Source organism: Oryzias melastigma, linkage group LG23, assembly GCF_002922805.2.
Source record: "Oryzias melastigma strain HK-1 linkage group LG23, ASM292280v2, whole genome shotgun sequence".
Classification (NCBI taxonomy): Eukaryota; Metazoa; Chordata; class Actinopteri; order Beloniformes; family Adrianichthyidae; genus Oryzias; species Oryzias melastigma.
This window is the reverse complement of record NC_050534.1, coordinates 5,739,411-5,753,374: the sequence shown is the minus strand read 5'-3', so window position 1 is coordinate 5,753,374 and position 13,964 is coordinate 5,739,411. Positions and strand designations below refer to the sequence as shown.

At 37.2% G+C, this 13,964-nt stretch overlaps 1 protein-coding gene across 1 annotated transcript in view; it reads right to left on the bottom strand.

Moving 5' to 3' along the window:
• The window catches only part of mpped1 (metallophosphoesterase domain containing 1), a 76,942-nt gene that overhangs the window by 36,870 nt on the left and 26,108 nt on the right, over window positions 1-13,964 (bottom strand). The window contains exon 4 of the mRNA XM_024287155.2: window positions 4,609-4,834. Coding sequence (XP_024142923.1) covers window positions 4,609-4,834 — 226 coding nt within the window. The remainder of the gene's footprint in view (window positions 1-4,608; window positions 4,835-13,964) is intronic.

The following is a 13,964-nucleotide window of genomic DNA, read 5'->3' as shown; positions in this document are numbered from 1 at the left end:
GCCTTGCTACCTTTCCACCTGGTCTCCTGGACACACAGTATGTCTACCTTTCTCCTCTGCATCATGTCCACTAACTCTTTACCTTTTCTCCTCTTCTTTGACCAAAAGTAGTCTAATTTTCACCAGCATCTCGTCGGTGGACAGCACCAGCAGTCGTTGTTAATCTAAGTCTCAGCAGATCTGATACTGATATGATAAATTTGATTCACATATTTGGTTTGCCGAAGATTTCTCATCAGATGACCTACCTTATGGATAGGCAACTCCAGGCCTCGAGGGCCACATTCCTGCATGTTTTCCAACATACCCTGCTTTGGCATGTTCTAACTGATCGGACACACCTGAACCAGGTCAGGAGTAGGGCCTGAATTTCTGGAAATCATGCAGACACAGCGGCCCTCGAGGCCTGGAGTTGCCTATCCCTGGCCTACCTGATACGACCCTAAATCTTTATCCAGGCTTGGGAACCAGCACAATAAGACTTTGGTTTGGACCCTTTAGTCAAAACTTTGAAAGTGGGGTACGCCATGTGTTTAAAAAAAAAACTTTGTTTATGTGCTTAAGTGGCAGATTTTCCTTCTTTCTTATTTACTTTTTTGTTTGAATAAGTAAAAATCTAGGAACTAGTATAGTAAGATGTTCCAAATTCTCTCCAGAAAAACACACAAAAAACAATTAATCCTTGTCAGGAGTTTGTATTCAGTGCTACTGCCATCAGATATGAGCTTGTTCCTAATTAGATGCAGATAAAGAAAGAAAAAAAAACTGCGGAAGGCATGAAGCAGATACTCACGGCTGTGTTTGTGCTCGTGAAGGACTGAATTTGTAAATATGCCAAGCAGCACCTCCCGGCAATACAGCTCATTATTAATGACTCAGATGTCATCTGCAGACTTGGACAGATTGATCTGTTACTGAGAAATCTGCTGTTAAATTACAAGCAAAAGGAGGCTTTGAGACTGTGAAATCGGAAGATCACTAATATGTTACCAGCTGCTGAGAGTACTATATAACTTCTCTGTGGACAGTTCAATCCATACAAAAGGTTTTCTAGCTCACAATTGTTTATGAATATTTTAAATGTTTTTTTTTCACATTTTGAACTCACATTAACCCTTTCCTACCAGCCTTAATTATCCCGTCATTGTTTTCTGTGATGAGTGATGGACATGCACATTTTTTCTTTGTCTCATGTTTGAGCAGTGATGCGAAAAAGACTCGTTGCAGCGTCTTTCTTTGAAAAACTCTTCAAGGGGTGCATGATTTGCTTCACCGTGAAAACACAGTGGCTTCTGAAAGTACTGTTGCATTTGCTTCATGCGCTCCTCAAACAAAAACTATCATTTCATGCAATGGACGGGGTGACGTGAATACAAAGAAGCTGGAGGAAAGATGGGGTTTGGTTGAGTCAAAAGCCTTGATTGAATCACATCAAACAGCATTTTTCTTTTTTTTTTATCAACATTTCTACGAAACGCTATTGTGGATTACAGACACAATAAGAATCTGTAATTCTGAGCTGAAGGAAAATTTAGCAACAAGTTTGCGTCACACCGCTGATGTGTAGACCACAACCGATAGAGAATGGGAGTAAACCACAAGTGGAAAACAGCATGTGATCATCAGCTGAATGATTAGTACATTTGAGAGAACGTTCAAGGAAGCAAATACAGGCTGCTGTCTGTTCATCCCCTCTGGCTTTCACAAAAAACATGTAGGACAATGTGTACCAATGACATGTAAACTCGCTTAATTATTTCAGGAGGGACCCATATATTTGTGTATGTGTGTGTCTGTATGTGTTCCAGAAATGGAATACGCAGAGGATAACAAAGGATTATAGGATGACAGGATGAAACCAAAAAATGTCTAGTACCACTGTTCTGTGCTGAGAAAGCAGGACTAATGAGGAAGAGAAGAAGAACTGATGGAGTGAATCTTCAACAATATAGATCAATAAGGGAAAGCATACAGATAAAGAAACAAAAACGCCATCAATACCACAAAGCGGATGAATCTTTCCTCTTCTTATAATTGTGCTGTATTTCTTTTATACTCTTTTATTTTTTTATACTTGAAAACTACATTTTTTATGTTTTATGTTTGTTTAAAAATTACATTCTTAATAAAAATGTAGTCGCCTTTCTATAGTTAAGACATTTGGTCCATCAACAACCATGGTTTTGTATGTACACAATTAAGACTTGTGGAATAAGACTGCAAGAGCAAAAACAGGTGCAGAGAAACTGCATGTTTGGTGTCAGGATTTACTTTTGACAAGTGGATCAAGCCGGTTTCAGAGTGAGGAGGGTGGTGTGAGCAGAGGAACAGCAGCAGCAGATGAGCTGTGGAGGCATTAATACAATATGCACTGAGGTTTAGTATTCCTAAGGCATCTGCTGACTACGTCCATGAGTGGCTTCTTCCATCTGTAAGTTTTCTTTACAGAAGACACACAGATGACATGGATTGACAATTTTAACACATTCTTTCAGACACTGGAGAAGACTTTACATTTACTGTCCTTCCTAATTATGTTTAAATTAGCAGCCATGCAAACAACATCTCCAACATTATCGGAGTTTAAGAAATAGTAGTGAAGCTTTTAAATGATCAGATTTGAATTGTAAGGCAGAGAATGGCATTAAAAGATATTACCCAAAAGGCCACACAGTAATGTGAAGGATTGCGGTAAAAATTAGAAACAGTTAAACAGGGTCACAGGGGTCGCTCCTCTTTATGTGTTTGTTCCTGAGGAGGGTCAAAGAGAGTGCTCCTCTCTTTGCTGTTCCTGAGAAGGTGTTCTGATACTCCTCACATCCGTCTGACAGCAGGAGCCCCTTTTTCTGGACTTGTTTTCATTTTGCTCATGAGGGTCTCCTCCTCTTGGGTGTTTTGGGCATCTGGGATCTGTCCGTTTGAGGAGGGGTACTGTCAGGATTCTATACTTGGGTTTTTGTGGTGCTTCTGTCATGTTCTGTATTCTTTGTCAATCTTACTGTGTTCAGGTCAATCAGCCACAGCTGTCTTTATTTATCTGATCAGCTTTAGTGTATTTAGGGGAATATTTTTTAGTCCATCATTGTCAGGTCATCTGTTCTGCTCAGTCATCATTTTTGTTTCTCCTCTGGTTTTTGTCATGTTTCAGTTTATTTATGAAATGGTTTACTTTTCTGCCATCTTGCCTGGTCTCCTGCATTTTGGGTCCACCACTTCCTGACACCGTCGACCTCTTGATGCATCTGACACAGATTGAGCACAGCTGTGATTCACAAACAAAAAGATGCCTCACATGTAGAGAAGAACACTAAGAGATCTATAATATAGGACGGCACAATGTAAATGGAAACAAACTGTCATGCCCTTTTTTCTATTTAAGGCTTTAAGTTGGAAGTGACTTCAGGGCTCCAGAGACTAAAAGCAGCACTTAGAGATTAGAGTGTGCATTAAATGTATGACATAGTTGTTTAAGTGAACAGCACTTGCTAGACCCTTTAAAAGTATTAAATCATAAAAAAAAAAAAACTGAATCAGTGTCTTTTTATTGTCACATAGTACCTGAGCAGAATCTCTGCTGCAGAACAGATTCAGCATCAAATGACGTAAATAAAAACAGTTTGGAATTCTATAAGAAGATTGTAATGATGGTGTTTGGCAAGACTAGAATGCTTTCTCAAAGATAAATGTATTATTACCGGTATTTGAAAGTTTTGAATTTTTTTTAAGATGTGTTTTATGGAAACCGGCAGTAGTGCATTAGAAATACAATTCTGGCTGTGGGCAAGACCCCCCAGGGGGTTGATCTGGGTCCTCTTCCTCCCCTGGCTGAAAATCACCATCGTCCTTTGTCGCCATTTTTGATAGGAGGGATTTCCCTGGGCGTTTTCTGCTGCAAAGAGTTTTTGTGTACAGTCACGTGACTGTCTGGCATCGTATGATTGGTCACAAGGAGTCACATGACATTACAGAGCCTAAAGGGGAAGTTTCTCCACTACTGGATGATTTTAGATGATTTTGATTTATTCTAGTCAAAAGTAATGCTAATGAGCAGCAAGAGGCCAAGTGTACTTGAGTAAGTCGCGTTTTTCTCAAAAAAAAAAAAAAAAAATCGACTTCTGGGCTGCAAATGGCCCGCGGGCCGTCAGTTTGAGACGCCTGCTTTAGATGTTAATGAATCTTACTTGGCTTATTGTGCTAATAAAAAGTCTTACTAACAAACACATGACTAATGTTTGTTAATGTGTCAATAAAGCTTGTTAAGGAATCTTATTATAAAGTGTTACCATAAATTATTTTCTACAAGAACTTGTAAACAAACCCAAAAAGACCATTTTCATTGGAATGGGTCTTTAACCCTTTAACACCTGAGGTGGCGCCGGTGACGCTTAAACACAAATCTTTAACATATTTGAACTTTTCAACCATTAACACAATCAACGTAATTCGTAGGTTTAGCCTTTGCTCTGCGTGGTCGTGCGTTAAAGTGTCTTTGGGAAAGAGACGGAACACCTCATTGCTTCCAGTGGTCTGGTTAGGATTGCAGCTTTGCCTCCATCAGTGTGTGTAAGAGATAGTGAAGGTGGTGGGATTCAATTACTAGTAACTCACCAGGGAGAACCGTAAATCCTGAAGCCGCGTACGGTGACCTCAGAGTCCTGCAGGTAGATGCAGTTGGTGAGCAGCGACTGGACATTTTCGTAATTCTCCGGCTTTAGCTTGGATGCGGAGGGGAAGTAGTAGAAGTCCTGCTTGATCAAGTCGGCCATAAACTCCTGGTCAAAGGTCAACTCGTGGTTTCCAGCGATTACGATTTTGATGTCGTAGGGTAAGGTACCTAGAGGGGAAAGGGAAAACAGCAGAACAAACAAAAGCTAAGAAAGCTGTGATGGAAAGTACTTGTAAAGATGGAAAACAGCGAGAATAAAAACAATAACAATATATTTCGTGATAGAACATTTTCTCAATAGAGGAATGAGTCGGTTTAAGCTTTACAGATATATAATCGATTCATAAAAATAGAGATCGATTTAGCAGATAAAGCTAAAGCCATCTAGCTTGATGCTAACATTTAATGCTATTTCCATTAGGATGACTAATGCTAACGCTTAGTGTACGTAAACATACATCGCTGACTAAATGAACATCTTTATAAACTCACAGGCATCAATTTTCCAAACTCTTTTAAGGAAATATTTTTTTAAAATAACCGTTTGTGGTCTGACACAGTTTTTTGCTCATATTTTCTTCTTCTTCTTGAATAATGTGTACTGCTATAGCGTGATCACCACCTAGTGGCCAAACTGAAACGTCCTCCAGGAGAAGCAGAACAATGTTTACAATGTTAATGATCTAAACAGTTTTGTTAGAATTTCTCCTTTAGAGAATCTATGTAACACTGTATGATATTAACAATCTCATTATTTCATGAATACATTTTACAATATGGGAACTAATAATATAAATATATTCAAATCATATAGTAGATTATCAATGTATTTCTAAGCAAATGTGTATAAATGTGTAAACTCAAAATTGAATTAAATGGAAGAATCAAAAGAATAAAAAAATAAATTGGAATCAAATCTATTCAGGCTCTTGTGAATCAAATCGATTCATTTCTGGAAATCATAATCGATATCCAGCCCTATTTTTCAGTGCATCTGTTATGTTGAAAGTATGACAGGAAATACATTTTTAAGTCTAAACAACCTGTTGATGACTACACATTTCTTTTTCGAGCTGCAGATTGTTCACATTTGATGAATATAGTTAATTAGTTTATATCGCGATATCTATCATTATCGCCTGATGTCGAAAAAACAATATCAAAATATAAAAAAATTCATATTGCCCGTCCCTAGGGAGACAATAGAGAAAAAATAATGAAAAATCATCTCAAATTGTTTTGTGTTTACAAAGAACTACTGTCTGTAAGAAGTGAATCTAAAAATGTGACTCAGTTTTAGTTTATCCAGTCATGAACTGAGATGCCAGAGTACCTTTAGTCACTGAAGCATCCCTGTTTGAACTATAGAGCACTGTACAATAATCACTGTGTAAGATATCAGGACTCCACATTATACCTCACTTTTCAGACACCATCATGATGCCCCCCCCGCTACTCCCCTTCACTTTAATTGGCTATTCAGAGGAAGGCCCAGAGGGGGGTGGGGGTATGCATTCATCTATGCTCATCAAACTCGGTGGCGACTGGGCCTCCATGTTTCAAAGACGTCCTCAAAGCTCAGCAAAGGAAGACAAACATCTGGGGGGGTTTGTGAGGTGGCTGACAGAGGGTTCAGTCAATGCTCTTCCTCTTTTGTTTTTGTGACTGGACAGCCCAGCGTGCAGTTCTGTTGGCTGGTTTGTGCGTCGGCCCTGTGATCGACTTTCCAACGTGCGCTCACGTTGGGCAAGCATCTGTGCATGAAAATGTCATGTTGGTGAAAAGAAGTAATTAAATCGAGCTTTAGAAGAGGCTGACAGCTTAGCGACGTCCCTGTCATAACAGCCAATCACAGCTCGGTGGCATAAAGAGTGAGGGAGGGAGAGGAAAGAGACGGCAAAAGAAATAGGAAGCCCCAAAAATCCCGGAGTGTGAAAGAGGAATAATAACAAGATAAAAGCAGCTGTCAAAGAGGGCTCATCTCAAACGCTGGGCTCTGACCACCCCCTCTCCCCAACACAGCTGTTTGAAAAACCTTTGTGTTTCGTCTGTCAGCCAGACACCCAAAAAGCCTCTATTAATGAAGGACTACACCTCCACAAAACTCACGCCACCACGAAGGGGAACGTCTCCTTTCAGATTTTACAAGAGATACAAATTTAGTTGGGACATCAGAAATACGATGGAGCTGTCCATTGAACTAGCAACATTTTTCTATGATCATCCTTTAATTTAATGCTTAAGCTTGAGGTTTCCTGGACGCCTCTCTGGGGAGGTGTTTGGGCCATGTCCCAGTGAGCGGAGGCCCCAGAGAAGACCCAATACACACTGGAGAGACTTCCTTTCTCCCTTAGCCCTCCCCTAGGCTATGAATTCTAGAACAAGGTCTTAAGGGAATGTAAACTTTTGAACAGAGTCATTTGGGAAGTTTCTGTTATCATTAGGATTTTTTTTTTACAATAAATGGCTTTACCCAACCATTAACTATAAGTGAAAAAAAGTTTTTGTGTTTTCCTTCATATTCTATGAGAAATGACCAATAAATTACAACTTCATCAAGTGTGTTTCACCCGAGAGTGATAGAAGTACTGAGATCTCACTGAAAACGATCTGCTTGTGCAGCAATACTCTAAATGTGGTTAGCCGAGTGTTCATCTGGAGCAGCCATTTTGAAAAGCCTGATTGAATGTCATAATAAAATATTGATGTTTCCACATGCAGCTATTTATTTTTTTCATTTTAAATGTTCCCATACATTTAGCATCCTCTGTCTTTAGTCACTGATGATCTAATATTCCCAGCCTATGAGGTGCAGAGGGTGTTTTTAAAGTCACACGACTGATTTAGTTTAACACACAATATTACAATATTCTTTTCCTGTTATTTGTTTTGACTTTTATACTTAATTCAATGACATTATTTGTGTTAAGATCAATTTAAACTTGTTGGGAGTTTCTTTCAGTATTGTCAGGTGGTCACTTTCCAATTCCTCTTATGGACCTTTTTTTTTTTAATAACAAAACAAGTATTAGTACTTTTCTCAGTGACAAATCTGAGGACTGTCCTGATGTTTGAAGACTCAAATTTGAAAGTACATTATGTTCTGCCATTTCTATTCACAAAAAGTAGGGACAGGCACTACCTCCCACCCTGAAGCGGTCTCACAAAGTGTAACAAGTCCAGCAGCTGCAGTGGAGCTGATGGGGATTTACACCCGATAATAAGTGCAGAGGAACACCAGAGATGTCACAGAAACTCCCCTCTCAGTCCAGAGTATAGGACTTTTCTCCTGCTCTTCAAATTTCATCTACTTAAATTACTGAATGATTAAAATAACTTAGTCACTGTGAATTGTGGTTCTGTCGCATACGTTTTGGCAAGCTTAAGTCTTACTTTTTTACTGAATAAATCCAATACTAAATAAAGTAAGTTCAGTATTAAAAAAAAAAAAAGTTGCTTACTTTTTATGGTAAAAAAAAACAAAGAAGCAAAAATTGGAAGTAAATTTGTAGTTCTAAATACAGGTTAGCTGTTTACTCAGTTTTGTGTCTTTTCCCTTTTGCTAATAATACATTGTAAAAAGTGCAACATTGGATCAATTAACAAAAGCTTTACCATAAGTTACATTTAAAAGTATTATTTTTTTATCAAATGAAATTTTTACGTTGAGTAAGATTTCTGGTTCGCCCAGTGCAGCGATCATTTCGGAGTCTGGTCTATTTTTAACCATGAGCAATCCGTGTCAATCAGGCTAGGAGGTTACGCCAAGACATATGAGAAAATCCAGTCAATTTTCAAAATATAACCAATTTTTCACAATTTTTGTTGGGGACCGGAGGAGTCAGGTGACTGAAAAAACACAGATCAAGGTAGTGGGCCGACTATGGAGCGGAGGCTGTGGTTTAAAAACACAAATCAACGAGAGAGAGGAAGAGAGAAGTCAAGATGGACGATGTCAAATTCATTGTAGAAGCTGTCAATAACCATAGATGAGTAGAAGCGCCTGTTGCAAAAAAATACGCATCTAATTAAAACTGGAGGTGAGGCGGATTCCGCGCGGTCTGCTTCCGCATAAAATGAGAGCCCCTATGCCCATTTTCAATGTAGCTCCTCTTGCTTGTCAATGTTCCTATATTCACAAACTATAAATGGTTTTCAAAATCTATTTGTGTAAAATTGTGCTGTGCTGACAACACAGTTCTCTTTTGTGAAATATTGTGCAGCCTCTTGTTTTTTTTGTACAGGAACTTTACATGATAAGGTGGTAAAACAACATGCAATGTGTGATAACACAACAGCACACTTGTGCTTACTGTATCCTTAAGATAATTCTGTGCTTGTAAAACACAAATCACAAAGACTCTGTTGAGCCCAAACCCTTTAGACCTCGGGGCAAAATCAGCAACACCCCCGAGACTTCCTGAGGAATCCCAGCTGCACTTCAGAACTTAAAAAAAAGATTAGTATACTACATTCCTATAATCTAAACAAGTCATTAATTACTATGTCTTCAATTAGTCAGAGAGCTAGCCTTTTATTTAGAAAACAGAATGAAGAAAATCGAGGTAATAGAATGATGCTAACGCTAATGCTAAATGCTAGAACTGAATCTTGTTTCAACAGCACTTTGTGTTATTTCTATATGAAAAGTGCTATATAAATAAAGTTTGATTGATTGAACAGAAATAAAAAATATACCCACAAGGATAAAGATGTATATTCTTGATATACAAATACATTGATGATTGGTTGAAAAGACTTACCAGTACAAAGCAAAAACTAACAAAAATGAGTGTTTCTGAGCATCATCTTATTCTGTCACAGACACCTGCGGTCAATATAACAATACAAGTTTACCATTAAAAGAACAATTGAATAAAAGAAGGATCATTTTTCTTTTCTTTTTTCTTTTAACAACCTTGTTTCTTTTGCGACACCAGACAAAGGTGGAGAAAAAGAGGAGTGGGTTTGTCTGAAGCTCCATGCGGGGTGGGGGATGGTCACACTTTTCCGGAAAACATTTTCTTTGCAGCACTTGGACTCCATTTTAAATACAAATTCAAAATTTTGGGAGGAACAACTTTTTTCTGTTTAATTGTAGTCAGAGCAGCAAATGATTAAAGGTCTCGACATCAAAACTATAGAAGGAGTAAAAACATGCGAACGACTTGCTACCTTTATCCCAAATTTACTTTTCAGCAAACATTCAATTCTTAAACTTTAAGGTCCTTCTCCAACTATATTGTAGATCAGGGGTCTGTAACCTTCAACACTTCACAGCCATTTGGGGGGGATATTTACAGACTAAAACCCAGCTTTAGATAAATAAGAATAAATAATAAATAATTTGTATTTATGTCAATGCTGCCATTATGATACAATTTAACTTCTCTTGCATGAATAAAACATAAATATAAAGAGAAAATACCTTTTCTTAAAAAAAAATGAAACAGTTTATAACTTTTGATAGAGTTTCAGATGATTTTCTTTCAAAATAAGAGACACGTTAATGTCAGTATGGTTTAAAAATAAGCTTACTTTACCATTTGTGGTAGATCTTTGCCAAAAGACAACGGAGTATTAGGGCCACACAAATAAAAAAGTCATTATGAATTTTTTCTCGTAAAACTATGACTTTAAATCTCGTAAATTTACAACTTTTAATCTCGTAAATTTATGAGATTTAATCTTGTAAATTTACTAAAGTGGAAGTGAGCAAATTTACGCCGTGAGGTGAAGGAGACTGACCAAACTGTGAAAAGCGTCTCGGATTTCAACAGGTAAACTGAACGTTTAAAACGTTACATATGTTTGGAAGTTTCTTTATTTGATTTACACTTTATCAATGTTTTATTCATCAATGGTGGCTTGCAGGATATCTGCAGGTCCCATTGATGAAGCAGCTGTCCATTTCTTCCTCCGCGACAGACCAGATCTCCTCCAACTCTGTGATGCTTCTGTCTGAAGAGGACTAGTTTTCTGAATTTTTAATGTTCTTGTGCCAACGTAATAGATTATTATCATTCAGACAGGACGTAACGTGGTGAAAGGGCTTCTGGGTACGTGAAGGAAAGGGCTAAATAAAGTGACGGTCCTGCCAACATGTATCTCTGAGCTCTTTATTTTACATAGGAAACTCCACACTACCAACACCGAACCCGGAAATAATTTGATCTTGAATTGCTTAAAGGTTCAGAATTTCTTTGTTTTTAACACAAATAAATAAATAAGCAAATAAATCTTCACAAGATACTCCACGTCTTTCGAAAATCTTTGAGCACGGCTCTGATAAACAGACAACTTTGGTTCTTTGCTCATTAAGTAAAGCAATACAACTTACCAGTTTTAATCTCGTAAATTTACGATTTTAAATCTTGTAGATTTACAAGTTTTTTCTAATAAATTTACAACTTTAATTCTCATAAATTTACGAGATTAAATGTCATAAATTTAGCCAATGACTTTTAAAGTCATAAATATACTTTTACTTGTTATTTAGCAGTTACGACTTTTTTTTCGTAAAATTACAAGATTTAAAGTCTTAATTTTGAAAATCAAAATTTTCTCGATAAAGTGGTCCTAATACTCCGTCGTACCAAAAATACATGAATCCAATTAAAAAAACAAATCAGAGCCAATTGTGACTTTCACTTTATTTCTCAAATATTGTTAAAAAATAGAAAATCTATCTTATAATACCGTTCGCCTTAATTCTGGTTGTGCTTTCGGACTTCCAACTGATTTTCCGTGGTACACAGCTCACAAAAACTTGATGTCTAAAATGTTTTAGCTCAGTACTGTTAGTACTTTTTTCTGTGATTCTGGAGCCGCAGGTTGCTGACCCCTGCTATAGATAGATCCAACTTTTCTTTTCTATTGTAAAATCCTTCCCAGTAGTCTTTCAAGATATCTTGGAGAAGCAAGAGATCATTAGAAATCTCCTTTTGAGTTATAGGCGGGACTGTTGCCGCAGAACAGTCCCATCAAACCTTTGTTTACAACCTCTCCTGCTAGCTTATAGCATCTCACAAGCCCAAGCTAGCATTAGCATGAAAAGAAAAGGCAAGCGTATCGGAGCTGCGTCACAAACCCAAGCTGTGGGTTTTCATCAACCCCTGATCCATCACGATTTGAATGAAGAAATACTCAGAAACGCAGTTATAATCATGCATTATTTGATATATGTCCTTGATGAGAACAGTGCTAGAATAGCATGTTTAAAAACACCAAAATCATGATTTTCATTAGAATGTTTTTTTAAGCTGTACAAAATCCAGTCATGAAGAGTGGAACCTGCAGGGACTCTGATGGGATTTGAGCCTTCTGCTTGTGCATTCCCACTGGGACCACAGGAATGCACAATTGTTTGAACAATTGTTTGGCACCATTGTTCAAAGGATTTTATGGGTGGTCTGCATACACAGGTATTACTGCCCACCCATTATGTCTGTATGAGTGTGTGCATATATACTTAAAAATGTGTGTCAGGGAAATAGCAATACAATTTGAAACCTGGACTAAGTTAACTCAGTGTAATCTTATGCTTTATTTACCACAAACAAGTTTTAAACTCCAGCTGATGGAAATTTCTTTATATTGGTCCCTCTCTATAGATCGGTTCAGCTTGCTGTTTTTGCTGATTGACATTACAATTTTGCATTTTTTTTTCTACTTCATTGTGTTCTGTGTCCTGATTGGCTGTAATCTTCTTTTTGTCACCTGTACAGAATACGGCTTTTACTTACATCTGTAATCATGAACAGCAAGTTATTTTTAGGACGTGATAAACAAAGGACCTTCTTTTCAAACTTTATTTTAAAATATTAGTATAAAAAGTAGTTTACAGTAACAAATCACTACAAATAGACAAAAGTACTATTTATTAGTTCAATTGTATCAGTTAATACGATTTATTATTTTTTTCCAGTGTAGTGGAGTATCTATATTTTAGGGACTTTTATATGTTTATGTTTCAACCTGATATTTAGATTATTGTAAAGAACATTTTTGAAGAAGCTACAATCATGCCATATTATATGAGTTTTTACCTGTTTTAGATTTATTTGAGGTAATGAATGGTGATGTATTAGTCAGCACACTGTTCCAATAAATAAACTTTAGTAAAGAAGTGGCCAGCCAATCTGGGACTCAGATTTGGCCCTTTAACTGTTGAGAATCTCGTCATTCTCCTCCTTAACTTAGTGGATTTTTTTTCTCTATTTGTATCGAGACAATCAAAAATAGTCTTATTTTTAGTTTTTCCTTATCAGATAAATATGGGACAGCAAGTCAACAAACTGGATCACAGGGAGATATGAGTTGAGTAAACCATTAACTCTATAGCATATTGAAGATATAACAAAAATATATCAAATTACAGAACTTTGATTGATCCAATGTTTCACTTTTCAGTGTGTACAATAAGGAGGGAAAAATGGGATGCATGGTCAAATTGCCAGAAGAAAAACTTTTTTGCAAAAATGACACAAAATAGCTCACTTACAATACACTAAACAGCACAGAGAGTGACCTCCAAACTATTGGGAAGTTTCTGTTATCATTATGTTTTAAAAAAGTGGCTTAATCCAACCACAAAGCATGAGTGGAAAGAAAAAGTTTTTGTGTTTTCATTCATATTCTCTGATAAATTGCCTAGAATATTGAATTTCTTGCAAACTTTTCTTTGTAAAATTATGAGCACAACTGTAAAATTAACTTCACTTAAGTTAGCCTGTCTCTAGAATATTTATTTTTTAGTCTTACCTACCTACCTCCTGCTTAGGTCAAGATTTGGGAAAGCTACTGGGCAGCCATTTTGGAAGCCATTTTGATTGAGAGGAGTGATTTTCTCATTTCTGATTGTTTAGTTGATGTTTCCTTTTGTGGTAGTTAAAACCAATTGAAGTAAGGCTTTAAAGATGGAGGTGTTTATTTGGTGGGGACGTGTGTGAATGGAGTCAATATTGGGAAAAGTATAGCCTCTGAAAAAAACCCTTCTCCTACTAGAAGACTCAGACCGGTAACTTTGTACTGCTCTGTTACACCGTGTCTATGTTATAGTCTGTCTGTAGCATTCACCTTGGTGTATTTTGGAGGTATACAGAACCACAATATAGTCTACACTCTTCCTAGGTGCAATATGGAGGTATGGTATTGTATGGTATGCCATGGCATGGTGTGGCATGGTATAGTATGGCATAGTATGGTATGGTGGTATGGTAGTATGGTATAGCATGGTATGGTATGGTATGGTGGTATGGTATGGTGGTATGGTGTGGTGGTATGGTATGGTAAAGTA